This window comes from Hylobates moloch, unplaced genomic scaffold, assembly GCF_009828535.3.
Source record: "Hylobates moloch isolate HMO894 unplaced genomic scaffold, HMol_V3 SCAFFOLD_3, whole genome shotgun sequence".
Taxonomy (NCBI): Eukaryota; Metazoa; Chordata; class Mammalia; order Primates; family Hylobatidae; genus Hylobates; species Hylobates moloch.
The window spans coordinates 65,297,713-65,321,785 of record NW_026652278.1 but is presented as its reverse complement, the minus strand read 5'-3'; the positions used below and the strand labels follow the sequence as shown (position 1 = coordinate 65,321,785).

At 46.0% G+C, this 24,073-nt stretch overlaps 2 protein-coding genes across 2 annotated transcripts in view; one reads left to right on the top strand and one right to left on the bottom strand.

Annotated features, from left to right (window-relative positions):
• The window catches only part of LOC116480734 (DNA replication ATP-dependent helicase/nuclease DNA2-like), a 218,767-nt gene that overhangs the window by 138,978 nt on the left and 55,716 nt on the right, over nucleotides 1-24,073 (top strand). The window lies entirely within an intron of this gene.
• LOC116458942 (core histone macro-H2A.2) overlaps nucleotides 1-24,073 on the bottom strand; it is a 60,753-nt gene that overhangs the window by 12,694 nt on the left and 23,986 nt on the right. The window contains exons 3-6 of the mRNA XM_032139085.2: nucleotides 10,596-10,702; nucleotides 8,800-8,997; nucleotides 5,806-5,916; nucleotides 3,893-3,992 (exon numbers count right to left, since the gene is read on the bottom strand). Coding sequence (XP_031994976.1) covers nucleotides 3,893-3,992; nucleotides 5,806-5,916; nucleotides 8,800-8,997; nucleotides 10,596-10,702 — 516 coding nt within the window. The remainder of the gene's footprint in view (nucleotides 1-3,892; nucleotides 3,993-5,805; nucleotides 5,917-8,799; nucleotides 8,998-10,595; nucleotides 10,703-24,073) is intronic.

Here is a 24,073-nt window from a genome sequence, read left to right as displayed (position 1 = left end):
TCAGCTCTTACTTCTACACAGGCCAAGTGGAACCCCTGGGAGATGACAGGACGCCACCTCTGACCTCACAGGAACCCTGTCTGTGTGCACCAGCGCATCCAGCTGTCATGTCTCTGAGATGACATGGGTGTTTTGTCCAGACTGGGATGATGGCGGCTTTGGGGCAGCAGAGGAGGTATTTTTCAGATGTTTTTATCTTCGAATGAACTTGGTGATCTGGATGTCTGCGGCAAGTCTCAGCTCCCTCTTTATGAATCATCATTATTATTATGGTTCAGTTCATGGTCTTCCCCAGGGCCTGGGTGCTGATGCTTCCCCACTCCACACTCGAGCCTCAAGTATATGTAGACAGCCACAGTACGCTGTGCAGCTGGTTTAGGACAAGTGTCTATTCCAGTGGTCACTGTCCACTGGGGGAGGGCGTGCAGAGGGGTTTTCTTTGTTAATGTGCTTGGGTTTCCATGATGCAACTGAGAAATGGTGATTGTGCATTATACCCAGTACCTCTGAGGCTCCCTTCTGGCCCCCAGATTCCTGGACACTGTTGATCTATTGGGTCCAGAAGCCTGGAGAAGGCCGGGTAACCGAAGCTGGCAGCCAGTTCATGTTGAGAAGCAGAGGACTAGGTCTACACTGGTGCCCTCTGCATTCAGGTCAAGGGCCAAATGGGAATGTGCAGAGGGCAAGGGGAATCCACCCTCCTCACTGAAGGCTTTTAAGAAAAAAGCATCCTGGAGAGAGGTAGTTTCTCTCTACAGAAGCATTCCCAAGAAGGAAAGGAGCAATGCTGGAATGAGAATACCACAGGTTTGCAACTCCTAACAAATGGCGGAATCTAGAGAAGAGGCATCAATGGCTGCCAGCATCACACCAAGACAGACAACCAGGCACGACGCGCCTCCTCAGGCATGAGCGCTCGCCACTGACCAAGGAGTCTTGGCAAAGTTTTCGAACCTACACCTCATGAAACCTCTAGATCCAACCACCAAGTTATAAAAAAGCAAAGAAACATGTTTCATGATACCAGGAGGATGTAATCAACAAAATCCGGACTGCATGAAACCCTATAGGACAAATGGCCCAGCTTCCTCAACAAATAAATTGCAAAGAAATAAGAAAGAAAGAGATGAAGGAGGAACCTGTGGTATAAGAGACCCATCAACCAACTGCAGTGCGTGGACTGATTTGGATCCGAAATCAAATAAACAAATTTTCTTTCTTTCCTTTCTTCCTTTCTCTCTCCCTCTCCCCCTCCTTACCTCCCTCCTTCCTTCTCTACCTTCCTTTCCTTCCTTTCTCTCTCTCTGTCTCTCTCCCTCTGTCTCTCTCTTTCTCTCTTTTTCTTTCCCTCCCTCCCTCCTTCTCTCTCTCTCTTTTTCTCTCTTTCTTTGCTTTCTTAATTTCTTGACAGGGTCTCACTCTGTGCACTCCAGCCCAGGCTGGAGTGTAGTGGCGTGATCACAGTTCACTGCAGCCTAGAACTCCTGGGTTTAAGTGATCCTCCCACCCCAGCCTCCCACCTTAGCTGGGAGCACAGGCATGTGCCACCACGCCTGGCTAATTTTTATATTTTTTGTAGAGATGGGGTTTCGCCATGTGCCCAGGTTGGTCTGGAACTTCTGAGCTCAAGTGGTCCGCCCACCTCAGCCTCCCAAAGTGCTGGGATTACAGGTGTGAGCCACCGTACTCGGGCCCCCCTTTTTTATAAGAGATGGGGGTCCCACTATATTGTCCAGGCTGGTCTCAAACTCCTGGGCTCAAGCGATCCTCCTGCCTCAGCTTCCCAAGTAGCTGGGACTACAGGAGTGTGCCACTGTGCCTGGTTTAAACAAATGCTTAAGAAACTTGACATTTATGATGTAACTGGAATTGGAGCACTGGTAATTTGTTGATATTGCTATCTTTTTAAAGGTACAATAATGGTATTGTGGCTGTGTTGTTAGTAAACAGCCCTTATCTGTTAGAAGTCATTGTGAAATATTCATAGATAAAATGACGTCTGGAAGTATGTGGAGGGGGTAAGAGCTGAAACAAAGGTGGCCATGGGTGGTGATTATTGCATCTGATTGCACAGGGTTTCATTATACTTTTCTGTTATTTTTTGTGTATGCTTGACTTTTCCCATAATAAAATAATGTTTTGAAAAGAGTAAGGCAGGGCCTTGGCTGCTGGGATGATTAGTTTGGGTGATGGTGGTGGAGAATGGAATCATAATGGGAGGGACTCCTCCTAACACAGCAGCAATAAAACAACTGTCAACTACTAACTGCCTAGGAGCCCAGCACTGTGCTAGGCTCCATCACGGCACCCCTGTGGGACAGGTACTATTGCTATCCTCCCTTACAGAGGAGGAAACGGAGGTTCAGGGAGGTTTAGAAGCCTGCCAAAGGTGACATAGCTAGGAAGCAATTCAGAAAAGCTGGGACAGTCCAGGCAGGCCGACCTGGAACCTGCCCTCTTAACCACCTGACTGCCTTTAGCCCATTTCTCCTCCCAAGACCCTGAAGAGGTTAGCCTTAGAATCCACTGCTGGGATCTGAGTGTGAATTTTCGCTCCCAGACCAGTGCTCTTTCTACTCTGCCACCGTGCCAACTAAAAAAAGGAAGCATATTTTCTTACATAAAAATTTCATTACTATAGAAATGTGTAAAGTACGAACACTGCAATGTGTCAGTGAGAGGCAGGACAGCTATTAAAAGAGCTCCAGATGAAGGCTACTAGAGGGCGTCCTTCCATGGAGAGTGGAAGGAGACCTGTTTCTCTGTAATGCTGACTTTTCCCAGGGCTGTCTGTCTCCTTTTCAGCACAGCAAGTGGCCTCTGATGCCAGGAGGAAGCCCTGAATGAGTCCAGCTGCCTGGGGTCCCTGGTGCTACCACCCAGGGCTGAACTACTAGCATCTACCTCAAATTGCCTCCCTCACAGGCAAGCCCTGTACCCTAGAGACAAAGCCCCTTCTTTGCTCACTTTACCCTTTCCGTGGAGAGTTTAAGGCAGTTCTGGCTTGATAAAAATGGACGGGATGGGGACTGTCAGCATGCTGTTATTTCCAGCGCCCATAACAGCTTACCCTCCCAAGCTCCTCCACCCTGGCTAATAACAGCTCCCTCTGCCACTCGTGGGACAGGTGGCAAACCACAGGCAAAAATAACTCAATGCTCATAGCTTAATGGGCAACCTAATATTTTCTAGATGTCCATTTCCCTTTTATCAATAGCACTCTCAATATTTAAGCTTACGATATATGTAAACATGTACAACAATATTTATAGTAGCACTATTCACTATAGCTCAAACTGGAAACTACCCCAAATGTCATCAGTGGTAGATCAATAAACCGTCATATATTTATAGAGTGTAATACTACAGAGCAAGGAAAATGAGTAAATACAAGCATACTCAACAACATGGATAGATTTCACAATACTAAATTGAGCAAAAGGAGTCGGACCCAGAAGAGGACAAGATTTCATTTTTACAAAATTCAAGACAGAAGAAACCCATCTCTGCTTTGATAAGAAAGGACAGTGGTTACCCTTGGAGGACATACTGACTGGGAGTGGGGCTGAGGGAGACTTCTGGGGTGCTGGTAAGGGTCTGCTTCAGGATCTTGGTGCTGGTTGCAAAGTGGGGTTCACTTTGAGAAAAATTCATCAAGCTCTACGCTAATGATTTGCTTTTACACAATATCCCAATAAAAATTTCAAAAATATATGCAGAATTAAAACAAAGTTAGCTTCTCTCCAGTGAAACTGTTCAACTACACATAAAGACAGAGTTTAACATGGGACCCCAGCAATGGGATAGCCAGTTGACAATGATCAGCTTCACAAGAACTTGCCTGAACAGTGGCCTATTCTATGGCACTTCTACTGAAGTCTGAGGACCTTACCTATATCTTCTTTGAGGTCAATTTCGGCTGTGGTTGGGTGGACAATGCCCTCCACTCTCATGGAGCCAATATGGCTGATGTCACTCTGGGTTAAGGACAGCTGCATTAGGAAGAAAAGGTGGAGAATGTGGAAGAGATAAAATTCTGTTGAAAAATCTCATATTTTACTTGCATTCATTAATTCTTTTTAATTATTCATACCCAATGTCAACATAGGGGCTGCATAGAGAGGTGACAACCTCCAGTTTCCCAGGTGTTTGGCTTGCAATAAGCTCTTTGAGCTCAGCTGATTTGCCTTCCACTCTGGGACTGGCAGCAAATCCATTTCCTCTTCCATGGAACAGGAACGGGACCTCCCCTCTCCTTTCTTTTTTCTTTTTTTTTTTTTGAGACGGAGTCTCGCTCTGTCTCCCAAGCTGGAGTGCAGTGGCGCGATCTCGGCTCACTGCAAGCTCGGCTTCCCAGGTTCACGCCATTCTCCTGCCTCAGCCTCCTGAGTAGCTGGGACTACAGGTGCCCACCACCATGCCCGGCTAATTTTTTGTATTTTTAGTAGAGATGGAGTTTCACCGTGTTAGCCAGGATGATCTTGATCTCCCGACCTCGTGATCTGCCCGCCTCGGCCTCCCAAAGTGCTGGGATTACAGGCATGAGCCACTGCACCCGGCCCCCTCTCCTTTCTTTCTTTCCCTTACAGCTCATGCCTTTGGTTCCCAACCCTGGTGGCCTTAGTTTTCAGTGGTGCACCTTCTGAGCAGCTCCTGCAAGGAAGCCCAGGGTTTGCTCTCTCTTCTCCCCTCAGCATCCTGCATTCTCCCTAGAAGGGCACAAAATTTGTGGGGCAGGGCTCTGAAGCCAATAACCTTGCTGGAGAGAAGTAATGGGCTCTGGGATTCTGACCTGGGGGTGTCTGGCTCCCTTGCCCTTCGGAGACCACAGTCTTGGGGCTACCATTGGGAATTGCTACCCTATGTGTTCACAGTAGAGTGGAATGGAGGGCATTCTCTATTGTTGGCCCATGTGAGCAAGACCTTTATGTTCCCTTAGCTAAGTGAGAGAAAGCTAATCGTCATGTAACAGTGAACAGGCCAGAGAGGGGACATAAATTCCACCTCTTTGTTTCCCTGCTTTCATCAGTGACAAATTAGCAACCAGCCACACTGATGCTCTTCTTAGAACATACTCTTCCCAATTCTTTGAATGGAGGCTTACTGTGTTGTCAGGATGGAAACATTCAGCTACCAGAGATATGACTAACTGACTCTTTCCTTGGGTGTCTTATTTCAGCCCCAGTTCACTTGGTAGATAAATTGTCTGCTCAGTAAACTTTACGCTTGCAGGAATGAATTATTTGCATGTCTGGTTGGGCTGCTGTTGTGTTGCTGAAGACTGTTCAAATGTATAGCCCTGTTTGTTTTCTTTCTAAAGCCTAGGAAGGCAGGCAGACTGAATTATTGGCAAATAATTCATTTCTAATACCAAGGATATTTGGGAAACATACATTTCTATTTTCTTTCTTTGATAAATTACATTGAACCATGTAAGACGGGCCTCTCAGAAGCTGTCTGAGAAAGTTAGCTATGGATTTTTTTTTTTTTGGCAGATGTAGAAATAACTGGGGTGTGGGGAATTCCCAGCAAAACCAGTAATGCCATCCTATCTACTGACCAGAAAGAGCTTCCATGCTCACCCTTGTCTGACCAACGTTAGCATTAACAATTCTCAGCAAAGAAGAACAATTCTTACTCTCACAATGCTGATGCTGCCACAGCTCTTTAGTTTAAAAATGAATAATTCAAGACTGCAGTGAAAATCATTATTAGGGGAGCAAAGGAGGCATCACTGCTTGTCAACAGTAGGTTATAAAAATACAGTAGTGTTTTAATATAGCACAAGGCAATTCTCTTTGTTACCTTCTGTCCCAGAACAAGGCTCTTAGAAGACAGAATGGTGAATCCATCCCCTGGCCCATCTTCAGAGGTGGAATTTGAAGTTCCTTCTTTATCGCTGTCCTTTGCTTTGGACTGTCGGTAAAAATCAAAAGGCAAATGTTAGACCTAAAACCATTAAAATCCTACAAGAAAACCTAGGCAATACCATTCAGGACATAGGCGTGGGCAAGGACTTCATGTCTAAAACACCAAAAGCAATGGCAACAAAAGCCAAAATTGACAAATGGGATCTAATTAAACTAAAGAGCTTCTGCACAGCAAAAGAAACTACCATCACAGTGAACAGGCAACCTACAGAATGGGAGAAAATTTTTGCAACCTACTCATCTGACAAAGGGCTAATATCCAGAGTCTACAATGAACTCAAACAAATTTACAAGAAAAAAACAAACAACCCCATCAAAAAGTGGGCAAAGGACATGAACAGACACTTCTCAAAAGAAGACATTTATGCAGCCAAAAAACACATGAAGAAATGCTCATCATCACTGGCCATCAGAGAAATGCAAATCAAAACCACAGTGAGATACCATCTCACACCAGTTAGAATGGCCATCATTAAAAAAGCAGGAAACAACAGGTGCTGGAGAGGATGTGGAGAAATAGGAACACTTTTACACTGTTGGTGGGACTGTAAACTAGTTCAACCATTGTGGAAGTCAGTGTGGCGATTCCTCAGGGATCTCGAACTAGAAATACCATTTGACCCAGCCATCCCATTACTGGGTATATACCCAAAGGACTATAAATCATGCTGCTATAAAGACACATGCACCCGTATGTTTACTGCGGCACTATTCACAATAGCAAAGAGTTGGAACCAACCCAAATGTCCAACAATGATAGACTGGATTAAGAAAATGTGGCACATATACACCATGGAATACTATGCAGCCATAAAAAATGATGAGTTCGTGTCCTTTGTAGGGACATGGATGAAACTGGAAAACATCATTCTCAGTAAACTATCGCAAGGACAAAAAACCAAACATCGCATGTTCTCACTCATAGGTGGGAATTGAACAATGAGAACTCATGGACACAGGAAGGGGAACATCACACTCTGGGGACTGTTGTGGGGTGGGGGGAGGGGGAAGGGACAGCATTAGGAGATATACCTAATGCTAAATGTACAAGTTAATGGGTACAGGAAATCAACATGGCACATGGATACATATGTAACAAACCTGCACATTGTGCACATGTACCCTAAAACCTAAATTATAATAAAAAAAAAAATCAAAAGGCAAGATGAGAACCAATCCAGAAAATGCCTGAGATGCCTTTATTAAGCTCTTCTCATGGCTGCCACCAAGTTGAATATGAAAGGAAGTGGTTAGGTGATGTGTTCTGCTGTTTCTTGAAGGAGGGAAGCAAAAGCAATATAAGGAAAGAAAAGGGTACCGCAAAGCAGCAAAATAGAAAGTGTGTTAAAGGGTTCACATGTACCTACAGTCCTCACCTACCCCTGTGCACCAGCACATTGTCCTTGCTCATTTCAATGCCTGCAGCTCACAATGAAAAGCATCGGAGCCGGGTGGGGCTGTTGATAGCCCATTGCTTAGCCTTCTTTCTCCCCAGGATTTCTCAGGGCACAGAGGCAATGTGGAATGAAACATCCACAACTTCTACAATAGGGTTGTCCAATAGAACTTTCTGTGATCATGGAAATATTCTGTCTTGATCCTCAATAATGTTGCTGAGTGCTTGAAATGTGGCTGGTACAATCAAGGAGCTGAATTTTAAATTTGATTTAGTTTTAATTCAAATCCAAATAGCCTTGGCTGGGTGCCTTAGCTCACACTTATAATTCCAATGCTTTGGGAGGCTGAGGCAGGAGGGTCGCTTGAGCCCAGGAGTTTGAGGCTACAGTGAGCTATGATCTCGCCACTGCATTTCTGCCCTCCAGCCTGGGTGACAGAGTGAGACCCCTGTCTCTTAAAAAAAAAAAAAAAAAAAAAAGAAGCCACATGTGACCAGTGGTTACTGTACTGGGCAACATAGGAAAACATTATTCTATCAGTGGCATCTCTGAGCTAAGCTACCTAGCATATCAAGCTATCCCAAACACCTGAAATTCCACTGGCGGAACTCAGGGAATGCCTGCAGGAGACTAGAGGCTGTTTGGAAGGCAACACAGAGCTCTGCAGAGAAATAAAACGCAGGTTGCCGGCTATCATCGCTCACTTCAGATTTTGCTGGGGGTAGTAAAAGGAATCTGAAAACCATCCCTGCTTAGGGTTTGGAAACCTAGAGAAGACCCATTTCAGCTCTAACCTCAAAGGGCCTTTATTCTTTTACCTGTACATTCTTGTTGTTTTCTTCCGGCACCAAGCTGCAAGAGTCCTCGGTCCTTCAGAGGTGTCTGCTATGAAATCATTGTTTCATCTTTAAACTTCCCTCCTGTTCTGTGAGTGTCTTAGTGTCAGTCTGGGCTGCTCTAACAAAATGCCATAGACTGGCTGGCTCACAAACAACAGAAACCACTTTCTTTTTTTTGTTTGTTTTCGAGACAGGGTCTTGTGCTGTCACCCAGGCTCAAGTGCACTGGCGCCATCATGGCTCACTGCAGCCTCTAACTCCTGGGCTCAAGCCATCCTCCTGCCTTGGCCTCCCAAAGTGTTGGGATTACAGGCATGAGCCACTGTGCCTGGCCCAGAAACTTGTTTCTCATAGTTCCGGAGGCAGCAAGGGCTCACTTCCTGGTAGATGACGCTTTCTAGCTGTGTCCTTACATGGCAGAAGGGTCCCTCTGCCACCCTCAGGCCTCTTTTATAAGGGGACTGTTTCCATTCGTGAGGACTCCACCCACATGATCTAGTTACCTCTCAAAGGCCTCACCTCATAATCCTATGCCTCTGGGGTTAGGTTTCAACGTATTAATTGTGGGGGAACACAGACATTCAGACCATTGCAGTGGGAGTGCCTGGCTCAGGACACGCAGCCTCGGCTTACCTTTTTGGACGTCCGTGGTTTGGCAGCCTTGGATTTCTTCCCCCCCTTCTTGCCTGATGTGGCCTTCCTGCCTCTTTTCTCTGGGGGCGGGGAGAGGATCGTTTCCGACTTGCCTTTGGTCCCTCGCTTTTTGGCCAGCAGTTCGGGGTGAATTCTGGGCAGGACGCCTCCACTGGCGATGGTCACTCCTTTTAGCAGCTTAAGAGAGAAATGCATGCACTCATGTAGCAAACAGCCTGCTAGCCTGCTAGTTCCCAATTTCATACAGTTCTTTTTTTTTTTTTTTTTTTTTTTGAGACAGAATCTTACTCTGTTACCCAGGCTAGAGTGCAGTGGCGCCATCTTGGCTCACTGCAGCCTCCGCCTCCAGGTTCAAGCGATTCTCCTGCCACAGCCTCCTGAGCAGCTGGGATTACAGGCACCTGCCACCACCCCTGGCTAATTTTTGTATTTTTAGTAGAGACGTGGTTTAATCATGTTGGCCAGGCTGGTCTCGAACTCCTGACCTCAGGTGATCCACCTGCCTCGGCCCCCCAAAGTGCTGGGATTACAGGCGTGGGCCACTGCGCCTGGCCTGGATTTAATACAGTTCTGTTAAATGTGGCCTCCGCTTTCCTAAAGAAACTGCATAATACACCATTTAATTGGCTTTTCCCACTTTCAGTTGTAGAGCATTTCTCTGTAGGTTAACAAGGCATCCTGTGATGTTGTACAGAAAGCAAAACAAAGCAAAGCAAAATAGAAGGGACATAGAAGTTGAAACCAGGGATGTTGCCCAGGGCTCTGAAATTCCAGACACAACACAGGATAAAGAGCTTCCCATGTGGGGAGCGCAGCTTGAGAGAATGAGGTGCAAAGGTCAATGCAAAGACTAGATCCAGTTAATGACGAACCAGTGGTCTCCACAAGCTTGCACATACATTCCGTCAGTAAAGTATGTCTGGCCATGCTCCTCCCAATCAATGTAAGTTAATTATCCGTAAAGAACAGACATGTACTACTCCACTAATATATTCTGCAGATTTGAAACCAACACTACCCCAAGCGTGGTCTGCGACCACGGCTCACCCATGAACTGGTAGTTGCCCATCAGTGACAAGAGAAGTATAGTAAGCATCTAGAAACTTTCACAGCAAACTGACAGTTATTGTATATCTGTTGAATCTGATAACAAAAAATTATGGCTTGTAGTTTGCTTTTTATTTTTTCTAGTAAGTTTTATTACATTTTTGGAAATTATCAGCCCATGATGGATTGGCCATAAAAACGGCTTCTTCACTACAGTTTGAGAAGAATGAGATTAGAAAATAAAGATAAATGAAAAGAAACAGAAATAAAAATTCTTATACTATTTACCCACCACCTTATATATACTGTGGGTGAAGAGGGGCTATTCACTTGACTTTGGAGTCAGTTTTAGAATATAAAGGTCAGTTCTAAAATATAAAGAGTCTTCTGCCTTCATCAGAAAAAACTGTCAACTAACTTTGGGTGAAGAAAGTGAAGAGAATAACATTTGTGCCACACCTTCCTCAGCAACACACAGAACTTGTCTTCAAAGAGAAAAGAAAGGTCTGATAAGACCTAGAATATATAGTGAGATCCATGCCAGAGGCAATTTTATTTTGAATCTGAATGATAGAGCTAGCAGAATTTGTTCTTTTATATGGCCTGAGTTTTTTTTTGTATAAATGTAATTGGGAACTGTAGCGGGAGTGACTCATGGCCAGCCAGGCCCACACATTAGCATGTTTGGCAAACCCATTCTACGGCTTCCCTCAATGCTTCAGACATACCTGGTTGAGCTCCTCGTCATTGGCAACTGCCAGCAAGATGTGTCTCGGGGCTATCCGGGCCTTCTTGTTGTCCCTCGCGGCATTCCCGGCCAATTCTAGAATTTCCGCTGAAATTACAAGGAGGCGTTAACAGGCAATCACAGAATGGGGTCTGAGCTAAAGCTTTTCTTTAGAAATGGCCTTCAAGTTTGATTGCATTCATTCATTTGTGATTTCTATGTCTCGGCCTGGAAAGAAATCCAGGAAGCATAAAAGAATTCAAGTTAGTCCCAGCTACTCAGGAGGCCGAGGCAGGAGGATCGCTTGAGCCCAGCCCGGAGTTCAAGGCTGCAGCGAGCTATGATTGTGCCACTGCACCCCAGCCTGGGCAACAGAGTGAGGCCCTGTCTCTAAAAAATTTTTTTTTTAAATTAAAAAATTTAAAAAAAGAAAAAATAAGTCAGGTCACAGAGAAGTAAGCTATTTTAGCAAGATGTCATCTGATCCTGTGACAAAACCTCCTGGTTGCCCGTCAGCGTCAGTTCTCCCTCTTCCTCTTCTTCCTTGGTACAGGACTTCTGATTTCTTTTGTCAAGCCCATAACTGCAGGAAAACTCTATTTCCCTTGATAAGTGTGGTTCTATGACCAATATTTGGCCAACGAAGGCAAGCTGTTGGTGTTGTCTGGTCCTTCCGGGAAGTGTCCATCAATGAAGGGGCTGTGCCCTTCTTTCCTTTCTAATGGTGGGCTGAGGACACGATGGCTGGAATTTGGGCAGCCATCTTTGACCAAGAAGAGGAAGTTGTGCACGCTAGAGCAAGAGCACAGGAGGAAACTGAGTCTCTACCAATCTAGACTGTCTTTTCTAGACTTCTTTTGTATGAGAGCGAAATAAACTCTCCTGTTGAAGCCACTGTCTACAGAAGTGAATCCTGACCAATACAGAATCCTGCTATAGAACCTAAATTCCTCTCAGTCTGTGGGGAGCAGGGCCATCTCTCAAGAGAACAATGATGTAGGTAAAGTCTGTTCTGGGTGCCCATTTGGACTTCTCTTAGGCTCTCCTTTTTTTTTTTATTTTTTGTTGAGACGGAGTCTTGCTCGTTCTGTTGCCCAGGCTGGAGTGCAGTGGTGTGATCTTGGCTCACTGCAACCTCCGCCTCTTGGGTTCAAGCAATTCTCCTGCCTCAGCCTCCTGAGTAGCTGGGATTACAGGCGCACACCGTCACGCCTGGCTAATTTTTGTATTTTTAGTAGAGACGAGGTTTCACCACGTTGGCCAGGCTGGGCTCGACTTCAGGTGATCCACCCGCCTTGGCCTCCCAAAGTGCTGGGATTACAGGCCTGAGCCACTGCGCCTGGTTGACTCTCCTTTTCCTCTTTGCTCAATGCCCTAGGTCCTTCCTGTCCTAAAAGAAAAGTGGATGGAAGGACTGACTTATACTTTGGGATGAGGAAATGGTTAATCCAAAAAGTGAATTCCTAAAGGGAATGCCAGGAGACCTGCATAGGAAAGCATGTAGAGCCTGGGGGTCTTCCACATACTTCCCAAAACTTTAGCATGGCTGACTGTGACAAACACGCCATTTGGCCAATATGAAAAAATTGATAAGAAGAAATTTTCCTAAAGCTATTTCACATGCTATTAAAACCTTGGGGTAAAAAAAGAAATCTGTAGAATTGGTTTCTACTATCTATATGCTTTCCCCCTTCCTCTTCTGTTTTATTTTGTTATTTTTCTTTCTTCTTCAATTTTAGAAGGATGTTCTGCTAAATCAAATTTGCCTTCAAAAGTATGGATGAGCCATTAAAGAAAAATTCCTTCCCTTAGAAAGCTAGAGGGAATGTGCCAATGTGTTGTTGTCTCACTGATAATAAGGGGGGAAAGTGTGCGTGTGTGCGCGTGCATGAATGTGTTGTGTGTGTGTGAGTGTACAGGCAGGCATATGTGCGTGTGTGTGCATGAATGTATTGTGTGTGTGTGTGTGTGTGTGTGCAGGCAGGCATATGTGTGCGTGTGCATGTGGGTATGTGCTGGGAGGATACGCTGATACAATGGCACAAATACTAAGCCCTAAAATTAACAGATGACTTTGTATGAGTCTTTGCAATCAATCTAATTTCAAATAAAAGAGCACATGAAATTGCCATCATTCATAAAATCTACGGCAATCACAAAAACTTGGCGTAAGTATGCCGTATTAACTAAGCACATGTGATTAACAAAAAAATTAGAATGAAATAAACATTACAGTTAAATATTCATAAGCATTTCCATAAAGAAAAGTGCTAAATCACCGTAAATTCGTTCTCACATCTTTTCCAGATTATTAAGCAATGAATATTGTATTTGCCAACAATTCATTTATGCAGTGACCATGTTTTCTGAATCAAAGATTGGGGCACTAAAATTTGAGAAGTGTGAGAATGCTTGTTGGGACAGCGGGATAAGGTATTTGAAATTAATGCTGTCTGTGAACCCACGGATTACATTGGAAAAATGAAATTAATGCTGTATTAGATAAGCAGGCTTGCTGCTTTCAGGCTGTTGCCCAATCCTTGCTTCGTCTTCAAAAGGATGCCCATTAAAAGGAAATGGAGTGGCCAGGCATGGTGGCTGATGCCTGTAATCCCTGCAATTTGGGAGGCAGAGACGGGTGGATCGCTTGAGGTCAGGAGTTCGAGACCAGACTGGCCAACATGGTGAAACCCCGTCTCTACTAAAAATACAAAAATTAGCCAGGCTTGTTGGCGTGCGCCTATAATCCCAGCTACTTGGGAGGCTGAGGCAGGAGAATCACTTGAACCTGGGAGTAGAGGCTGCAGTGAGCCGAGACTGGGCCACGGCACTCACGACAGACATAGTGAGATTCTGTTTAAAAAAAAAAAAGAGAAGAAAGAAAGAAAAGAAAATGGAATTATAAAGCTTTCAAATAGACTTTATTTTTGGAGACAGGATCTCACCTCTGTCACCCAGGCTGGAGTGCAGTGATGGCTCACGGCAGCCTTACTCAAGTGATCCTCCCCCGTCAGCCTCCTCAGTAGCTGGGACCACAGGCTGGTGCCATCACGCCAGGCTAATTTTTAATTTTTTTGTAGAGACACAGTTTTACTTTGTTGTCCAGGCTGGTCTCAAACTGCTGGGCTTAAGTGGTCCTCCCACCTCAGCTTCCCAAAGTGTTGGGATTTCCAGGCGTGAGCCGCTGTTCCCGGCAGGCTTGCTTTATGGCTCTGGGTTAAAATGTGCAGCTCTCCATTGTGCACAGTGAAGGGAAGTGTGCTGCCCCTGCTCATCTCAAGGGACTCTCATTTCTGGGGTACACATGGGAGGAAGAAGCACTCCACTTGTCCCTTTTTATAGATGGGTTTGGGGGTTAATGAGCCTCCCAATTTTAAGCTTCTGAGCAACTGAATTGAATTTAGCATCCTGGATCATTACTTTCCTGCCTCCTGTTACCTGCATTTAGAGGGAGAAATTAAGTGCCCTCCCCAAGTTCATCAAATTGACTGTCAGCATAAGAGGCAGGGCTCATGGGAAGCACTAAATATTTGGAGTCTTCAGGAAGCCCATGAAGGTCAGGTTATTTTCAGCTTGACAGACAGATGCACAGACATTCACACACAAAAAAATCTGCTGGAATCAAACAGCATAGGACGAGACTGAAGGCAGAGACTCAGCATGCAGCACAATTCAGGGAATGCAGACGATGCTTGGGGATCATGCAACTGGGCTCTTAAACCCTTTTGAAATAATTCATAAGAAAGAAAACCTTGATTATGTGTTCTAGTGCAAAAGCAGTGGTAGGACTTTTTTTTTTTTCCTTAGAGAGAAAAAGATAATACATCACAGAAAATCTACATCAAATAGTTCTTATCTCTTTTGGATGTTTAGTCTGGACATCCCTGAGACATGGACTTCACCATTTAAATGTTTGTAATAACATTAATCATTAGCCAGGCACAGGGCTCATGCCTACAACCCCAGCACTTTGGGAGGCTGGGGTGGGAGGATCGCTTGAGCTCAGTAGTTCAAGGCTGCAGTGAGCTGTGATAGTGCCACTGCACTCCAGCCTGGGTGACAGAAGAGACCTTGACTCTAAAAAAAAAAAAAAAAATTCAAAGCAAATGAAACAAGAAAAACATTAAGCATCATTAATAGTTTCAAATGTTATTATGGCAAATATTGTCCCATGAACTATAAAAGTTTGCTACATTCTTGAGTGACTTTATTGATCTTGGGGATTTTATTAATCCTGCCAAATCCTTATAACAGCTGAGTATCTAGTAGTAAAAAGAATTTCTTTAGCCAAAAGGGATGCTGTAAAGCTCATACACATTATTTTGGAAGAGTCTGTGTCCTTTCATTTTGTATACAATTTAAACCAACAGTGGATATTCCAGCCCACAGAAGATGGGAAATAGCACATTAATTATAGGATTGGGACAGGTGAGGTGGAGTGACCAAGACTCTGTCTCCTTCCCAGGCCCTTTCTTCCTTGTCCACTTGCCCACTGATTGGCGGTGTCCCTGGGGTTCTGTCTGTGCCTTCTGCTCTGCTAGGGCCGTGCAATCTTCTGGGGAAAACTCCATCGGACTCATGGCTCCAGCTTCTACCCACCCATATGTACTACTGAATCTGCACCTCCAGCCCTCCCATGATATCACCCAGATAGCCTCACCTGGAAGCTTCACAGGTAAAGCAAAATCACAGTCCCCAAATCAAAATCATTTCCCCAAACCTGCATTTCTCGTCGCCCTTAGAACTGGCAGCTCCATCCACACATGGCTCCTACTAGAGGCCTGGGAGTGATTCCCTATCCTTCCCTCTCCCACTCCCCATCTCCTTCCAGTCACCATGTGGGGTCCATCCAGCCTCATCAATCTCACATACTTTTGGCTTTCTTGTTGCCATCGCCTGAGTTAAAACTCTCTTCTCTTCTAGCCCAGATAATTGTATTGGGTGTCTAGATAGTTTCTCCGTCCCTAGTTCTGTTGTTCTCCAGATCCATGCCAGCAAGGCCACTGGTGACCCAATAGGTACATTTGTGCAAATTAGAAAAAGATGCTCCTAGCCGGGTGTGGTCCCAGCACTTTGGGAGGCAGAGGCAGGCAAATCGCTTGAGCTCAGGAGTTCAAGACCAGCCTGGGCAACATGGTGAAACCCCGTCTTTACAAAAAATACAAAAATTAGGCAGGCTTGGTGGTATGTGCCTGTAGTTCCAGCTACTTAGGGGGCTAAGGCAGGAGGATTGCTTGAGCACAGGAGGTCTAGTCTGTAGTGAGCCGTGATCACACCACTGCACTCCAGCCTGGGCAACAAAAACTTACCCTGCCTCTAAAAAAAGAAAGAAAAGACATTCCTGTCTCAAGACACTTTTTATATTTAGAGACGGGGTCTTGCTCTGTTGCTAAGGCTGGAGTGCAGTGGTGCTATCAAGGCTCACTGCAGCTTCAACCTTCTGGGCTCAAGTGATTCTCCCGCCTGAGCCTCTCGAGTAGCTGGGATTACAAAGGTGAGCCACCATGCCTAGCAAGATGTTTTACTTTCTGGATTTTGTTAGAACAAAACTCTTTACTACCATCTGCTGGAAATTCTCATAATAAATACACAAATCTTTGTAGTCTAGGATTTGAATGATATTCCCTTAAATGTGTATTCTTGTGCCGTGTACAACCTGCACAGCCACATGTGCTGGTGGTCCAAGTAGTCTTTTAAAAACACAAATGTAATAAATGAGAATCATTAGATAAGAAAATTTTTGGTGTTAAGTGGTGAGACCCAATTATCTGGAAATGACATGTAAATGACAAGTGTTTATGTTACACAATGATTTCATGGGATGTCCTGAAATTCAGCCCTATTTTAAGACCTACTTGTTCTGGTCAGTTGAAAATGTATTATATGACAGAACATTTTCTCATCATCAAAATGATTATAAACTATTCCTTCTCAATATCTACTATCAATATCTACTGTCAGCACATACAAAATGCTACTGCAGAATTTGGGGCTTGTTTTTTCAGTCCATTTTTCCTCACTTACATTGGAGATGTGAACTGGGCCAACATTATCACAATTCCACAGATCAAGAAAGTGAAGCAGGAACGTGATAATCGTTCTGGGAGGCAAGCATGTTCAGGTCAATGGGGCATTCTAGATGAGCAGCTGAGCACGCACTCTTTGCGGGACTGTGCACCCTCCTTCACCAGGTTGGGGCTAGAGACACTGTGGCTCTAGCATCATGATCACATGTGAACCTGGGGCTAGCCAGACAGTCAGTCCATAGAATCAGGTGAGGCAGGCTGCTGTCTCTCACCCAGTGTTGCTGAGAATTTGTGCCCTCCTTTTTTGACTGTGTTGTCCCCAGCCTTCTCTTCCTGGCCATACCTGTGGCCCCAGGTTGCCTTCCAGAGGCAGTGTGTGGGAGAGAGGGCCTTCAGAAACCACAGACATAAATCTGACAGGAGCGGTAGACTGGCCAGGGGAAGCCCACCGATGGTGGCTCGTTGGCCCCCAGGACATCAGCAGGAGAATCCAGTTCATGTGGGGGTGAAGAGCACTGCTTGCCACAGAGATTTGGGTGGGAGAGAAGAGTGGAATACTGCCACTTAAGAGTTGTGTAATGAGGGTCACTTAGAGAGGCTGTGCCTGTGTGTGGGAAGAAGTTATCTTGGGGGTGCTTGTCTCTAGGGGCACACTGCAGTGTCTGCATCAGTCCCCAGCAGGCTTTCTTCTGGGAGCTGGAGGAGGTGCCTCCCCACCTGGGGCCAAGGCCTCCAGGCAGCTCTGGAGACCCCGGGGTCCCAGCTTTCCCACGGGGCTCCTTGTCCCTGTGTTTCCAGCTCTCCCCCTCCTGCAGGGGGGCTACACCCTGTTGGTGCTGGGAATCCCTTTGGTAGTCTGGTGAGGCCCAACAACTCTTCTCAGAACAAGGTGTTTGATTAAAAAAAAAGGAAAACATACATAACATACATCTACCATTTAACCATTTTAAAGGACACAATTCAATGGCATTAAGTATATTCACAATGTTGCACAACCATAACTATCCATTTCCAGAACTTTTTCATCATCCCAAATGGAAACTCTGTACCCATTAAACAATAACTCATCATTTCTCCCTCCCTCTCCCTAGCCCCTGGTAGCCTCTATTCTACTTTCTGTCTCTATAAATTCACCTCTTCTAGGTATCACCTACTCTGGGTATCTCATATAAATAGAACCATACAATATGGCCCTATTGTGTCTGCCATCCTTCATATGCATAATGTTTTCAAGATTCATCCAGGTTGTAGCATGTATCAGAATTTTATTCCTTTTTGAAATATTATGGCTGAATAACAGCCCATTGTATGAATATAACACATTCTGCTTATCCACTCATCTGTTGATCGACACTTGGTTGCTTCCACCTTTCAGCTGCTGTGAAAAATGCTGCTAAGAACATGGTTGCACAAGTATCTGTTTACGTCCTTTCTCTCTTTCTTTCTTTTCTTTTTCTTTTTTCTTTTTTCTTTTTTTTTTGATGGAGTTTCACTCTGGTTGCCCAGGCTAGAGTGCAATGGCGCAATCTCGGCTCACTGCAACCTCCGCCTCCCGGGTTCAAGTGATTCTTCTGCCTCAGCCTCCCCAGCAGCTGGATTACAGGCACGCACCACCACACCCGGCTAATTTTGTATTTTTAGTAGAGACGGGGTTTCTCCATGTTGGTCAGGCTGGTCTCGAACTCCCGATCTCAGGTGATCCGCCCGCCTTGGCTTCCCAAAGTGCTGGGATCACAGGCGTGAGCCACTGTGCCCGGCCAAGTCCCTGCTTTCAGTTCTCTTGGGTAAATAGCTAGGAGTGGAATTGCTTGGTTGTATTGGTAATTCTATGTTTAACTTTTTTAGGAACCATCAAACTGTTATCCACTGTGGCTGCACTCTTTTTTAAAAATACATTTTTTATTTTTAATCTTTGTGAGTACATAGTAGGTGTATATATGTATGGGGTACATAGATATTTTGATACAGGCATTAAATGTGTAATAATTACATCATGGAAAATGGGGTTTCCTTCTCAAGCATTTATCCTTGGTGTTACAAACCATCCAATTGTACTCTTTTAGCTATTTAAAAATGTACAATTAAATTATTTTTACTATAGGCTGCACCATTTTACATTTCATTCATTCATAAGATCTGGTGGCAGCTCTAATAACTACTTTGAGTGTGAAGAGTCCCCACCCACTTTGTCTCCCAGTCCACACCTCCCACTTCTCAACTCACTGCGGTTTGGTTCCAACCTCCCACGCTGTCCTTGCCAAGGTCACCATGACCCTGAGGTGGCTAGATCTTTTGTACTTGTCTGGTTCTTATCAGCATGACCCTTAGGGGCTCCTGGTCTTCCCTCCCTTCCCTTGGCCTCTGACGCATCACATGCTCACATCTTTCCTCCTTACCCTCTGGCTTTCCTCAGCCTCCTTTGCCATCCTTTCCCCCTCTCCCTGGCCCACTGGGCACACTGGTGTCACTCATGCTGGGTCCTGTGCTCTCTCTGGGTGACCTCCCTCACTTCCACTGCCTTAACACACCGATGTGAACCTCCCGCCCACAGCTCCCTCCTGAGCTCCCGACACACCTAGGGTGTCTTCACTCAATAAGAGCAATAGCCACATGGATGGAGTTGGTCATGTGTGCCGAGCAGTGCTAGGCACTTTTCATGCGTTATTTTATGTAATCCTCACAGTAACATCATGAGTGGTAAAGCAATGAGCCTGAGGGTTCATAGCTGATACGTGGCAGAACCAGAATCTAGGTTCAGGCCTGGCTGGATCCAGCATTTCTATCCACTCTGCTCTTCTGGACATCTTCTTTTTTTTTTTTTTTTGAGAGACAGGGCCTTGCTTGCTCACCCAGGCTGAGGGTCGCAGTGGTGGAATCATAGCTCACTGCTGCCTCAAATTCCTGGGCTCAAGGAATCCTCCCACCTCAGCTTCCCTAGCAACTGGGACTATTCAGAACATGCCACCACACCCAGTTAGGTTTTTTTTTTTTTTGAGATGGAGTTTCACTGTTGTTGCCCAGGCTGGAGTGCAATGGTGTGATCTTGGCTCACTGCAACCTCCGCCTCCCGGGTTAAAGTGATTCTTCTGCCTCAGCTTCCCAAGTAGCTGGGATGATTACAGGCATGCACCACCATGCCCAGCTTATTTTTGTATTTTTAGTAGAGATGGGGTTTCATCATGTTGGTCAGGCTAGTCTTGAACTCCTGACCTCAGATGATCCACTCGCCTCGATCTCCCAAAGCGCTGGGATTACAGGTGTGAGCCACTGTGCCCAGCACACACCTGGTTAATTTTTTAATTTCTTGTAGAGACGAGGTCTCACCATCTTGCCCAAGCTGGTCTGGAACTCCTGGACTCAAGTGGTCCTCCCACTTTGGCCTCCCAAAGTGTTGGGATTACAGGCACGAGCCACTCTGCCCAGCCCTCTTAGACATCTTATAGACACCAAAGCTCAACAGGTCCCAAACTGAGCCCCTCCTGCTGCAGCCTGGTTCTCATCCATTGCTCCCTACTTCAGGTACAGGCACCATTCTCCATCCACTAGCTGCTTTGCTCTCTCTTCTCCTTCCTCTCGACCAGACTTTTTTTTCCTTTTTTTTTTTTTTTTTTTGAGATGAAGTTTTGCTCTTGATGCCCAGGCTGGAGTGCAATGGCACGATCTCGGCTCACCGCAACCTCCACCTCCTGGGTTCAAGTGATTCTCCTGCCTTAGCCTCACGAGTAGGTGGGATAACAGGCAAGCACCACCACGTCCGGCTAATTTTGTATTTTTATTAGAGATGGGGTTTCTCCATGTTGGTCAGGCTGGTCTCGAACTCCTGACCTCAGGTGATCTGCCCGCCTCCACGTCCCAAAGTGCTGGGATTACAGGCATGAGCCACCGCGTCCGGCTGGCCAGACTTCTTTTACCCATTCCCTACTCCTTTTGTCTCCAAGTCCACACGTCAGTCTACTTCTCACCCCATGGTAGTGTGGCCTGAGAGAAAGTAGCTAGTCCACGCTTACAAGATTCATGTCATCCTTGATGCCTCTCCCTGCGGATCCAATCCATTACGGAGCGGAGCTGACTCCACTCCCCAGAAAGCTCCCAGATTTTCCATTTCTTTTCACCATCCCCACTGTGCACCCTTGGTCCTGGCCACTGTCAGTTCTTTACAAAGTGACACTAAAACAACTCCACTGCTCTCCTGGAATCTGTTCTTGCTCCTTGACAACTGATCTCTACCTAAAGCCAGAGTGATGCCTCGCAGATGCTGCCACCTCTCTTTGATGCCTTCTCTGCCATATATGTGTGTGTGTGTGTGTGTGTGTGTGTGTGCGTGAACCCTCAACGTGGCCTTCAAGGGCCGTCACAGTCTAGCGCCTGCTGCCCTGCCTCCATTTCATCTCTCACTCCTCCCATTTCCAAGCTCTGCTCTTGGCACATTAGAAAGGGCCACACACTCTTTTAAGCTTGGAGTCTTCCCCCTTACTCCCCACCTCCCTTACTATCTTCCTGTAGTTTACCCACCCTCCTCCCCCCATCTGAATCTGGCTGACTCCCTTCCTCACCTGGCTGCCCATCAGAATCATTTAGGGGAGCTTTTAAGAATCCTGATGCACAGAAAATACCCCAGAATCTCGGGGGTGGGACCCAGGCATCAGGATTTGAAATCAATCGATAGGAGAAAATGCAGGGTTGACAGCCTGGTTTAGGTCTTAACAACACTTATGTTAGATTAGGCAGCCCTTCTCCCAACCCGCACTTCCCGAAGTTCCTCTCATTCCCTGCCCGACAGCACCTGATTCGTATTGTGAGGCGTTTCCTTCTTGTCCTCCTCACTAGGCTCTAAGTCCAGCAATGCGAAGGACCAAGTTAGCTGGTTTTCTGCTGTATCTCCAAGACCTGATACAAATGAGGCACTCAGTCTAGATTTGTTTCATGAATGTGGAAGTCATTTCAAGGGTGACAGGAGGCTTCCACACTTTGACCCCCCTTCCCTAAACAGAATCAATGGATACCTCTTTAAAAAACAAACAAACCAAAAAACAGACTAAAATCCCCCATGTCACTGACTCAACAGTAGCTTGCAATTCCACTAATATGATTCATTCCTTTGGATTAAAACACCTTGTCTCATTAAAATGCAAATTCAGCCTAAAAATACACCACCTTAATGGAATTAGTCATTTATACTTTGTCCTGAATGATTTTGTCAGCTCTTAATAGAGGGGGGAGGAGAAGAATTACCATTTATTGAGTGCATCCTATACGCCAGGTGTTTTACACATATTAGCTCATTGAATGAGGTTAAATGAGCTAGTTCTGGAAACACCTGGAGCTCAGAGAGGTTAAGGTAACAGAGCTGGCCAATGAGTCATCCTGATTGGAACCGACATCTGAGCCTGCACTCTCTCAGTGCCTGCCTGCCTTTGGGGGAGAGAAAGGGCACAAAGAAGGGAGGGAAAGGACACAGAGGACAGGCCTGGGCCTCAGGAGACCAATGTCACCTTCTCCTCCTCCACATGGCCCAGGATGGTCTGGACACTGGGACTGGCCAGGGGCAGGAGGACTTTGGCAATGGCACCCTTGCAGGTGCTCATCCTCTCCATGTTCAACCCACCATATAAAAGGCCCAATTCTATTGCGGGAACTCTGCCTAAGGACTTACTGTGTGCGCTGACGTGGAGATGCTCAACAAATGCTCTTTGAATGGATGAACGAACAGGAAGAGGTAAGCTTCGTTTATCTCACACATCTGAACCAAAGACCAACAGAGATGCCAGGGATTCCAAAGGCCAAATTTTGTATATGCACTGGGTTAGACTTTTGCCAAATGGAGGCACAGGAAGTACTTAGTTATTTTCATCACACAAATACTGGGGCAGTGTAGGGCAGCAAAACTGCGCGGCTCGAGGTCGAGGGCCTGAGGGAGTCCTAGTTCTCCATCTGGAAGCTGTGGGATCTTGGAGTTACTCAGTGTCTTCCAGTCCCAGTGGGTGACACACACCTAACAGGTTGTTTTAAAGCTTCATAAACTCTTCTCAAAGTCTGTTCTCTCCCTCCCTCAGCTAGGAGGTTTTCCCATCAGATTCCTTGGCCTCACTCCAGATCCAGTGAATCAGACCTTTTGAGAGTGTATCCAGGAACTTGCATTTTATTTTTTATTTTTATTTTTGTATTATTATTTTTTTTTAGTAGAGACGGGGTTTCACCATGTTAGCTAGGATGGTCTCGATCCCCTGACCTCGTGATCCGCCTGCCTCGGCCTCCCAAGTGCTGGGATTACAGGCGTGAGCCACCGCGCCTGGCCTTTATTTTTTGAGACGGAGTCTCGCTTTGTCACCTAGGCTGGAGTGCAGTGGTGTGATCTCAGCTCACTGCAACCTCCAACTCCTGGGTTCAAGTGATTCTCCTGCCTCAGCCTCCCAAGTAGCTGGGATTACCGGCCTGTCACAGTCTAGCGCCTGCTGCCCTGCCCCCATTTCATCTCTCACTCCTCCCATTTCCAAGCTCTGCTCTTGGCACATTAGAAAGGGCCACACACTCTTTTAAGCTTGGAGTCTTCCCCCTTACTCCCTACCTCCCTTACTATCTTCCTGTAGTTTACCCACCCTCCTCCCCCCATCTGAATCTGGCTGACTCCCTTCCTCACCTGGCTGCCCATCAGAATCATTTGGGGGAGCTTTTAAGAATCCAGTAGCTGCCACCACGCCTGGCTAATTTTTGTATTATTAGTAGAGATGGGGTGTCACCATATTGGCCAGGCTGGTCTCGAACTCCTGACCTCAGGTGATCCACCCGCCTCAGCTTCCCAAAGTGCTGGGATTACAGGTGTGAGCCACCGTGCCTGGCGGGAACTTGCATTTTAAACAAGCATTCCCCACATCTTTTGGCTTGAGGTTAAAAGACTGGCTACAATCTTGCTATTCAACATGTGGTCCCCGCATCAGTATCACCTGGGAGTTTGAGGAATGGAGTCTCAGGTGCCATCCTGCCCTTGTCAACAAGATCCCTGCATGACCCCACTTTGAAAAGCACTGCTTTTCAGAGCCCTCCAGCTCTCCCCAACCTCCTAAAGGAGGGAAGGACTTTTAGCTCAGGAGCAAGGCTTTCATTTCATAAGAGGAAGGCTCACGACGCAGAGGTCTGCCTGATGGAAGCTCTGGGGGGAGGACATTTCCATGCATGGATCAAGGAAAACCTTTCACCAACAAATGTTGGTTGGTGAGCGATGGGGACTAAGAGGGCAGGGCAGGACTGAGCATCAAAAGAGGAAAAACCAGCAGAAAAGAGGAATCTGGGGACAGAAGAGAGGACCAGCCCTGCCACAGCCCAGAGGATTTCATGCAGTGAGGCTTGCCTCCCCAGTGTTAGACTGTCTGGGGAGGTTTGCTTTTTAATCTGGCAGAATTTCCAAGGAACTTAACCTTGGTGTCTAGGGAATTTGTTAACCTTGGGCAAAGTCAGA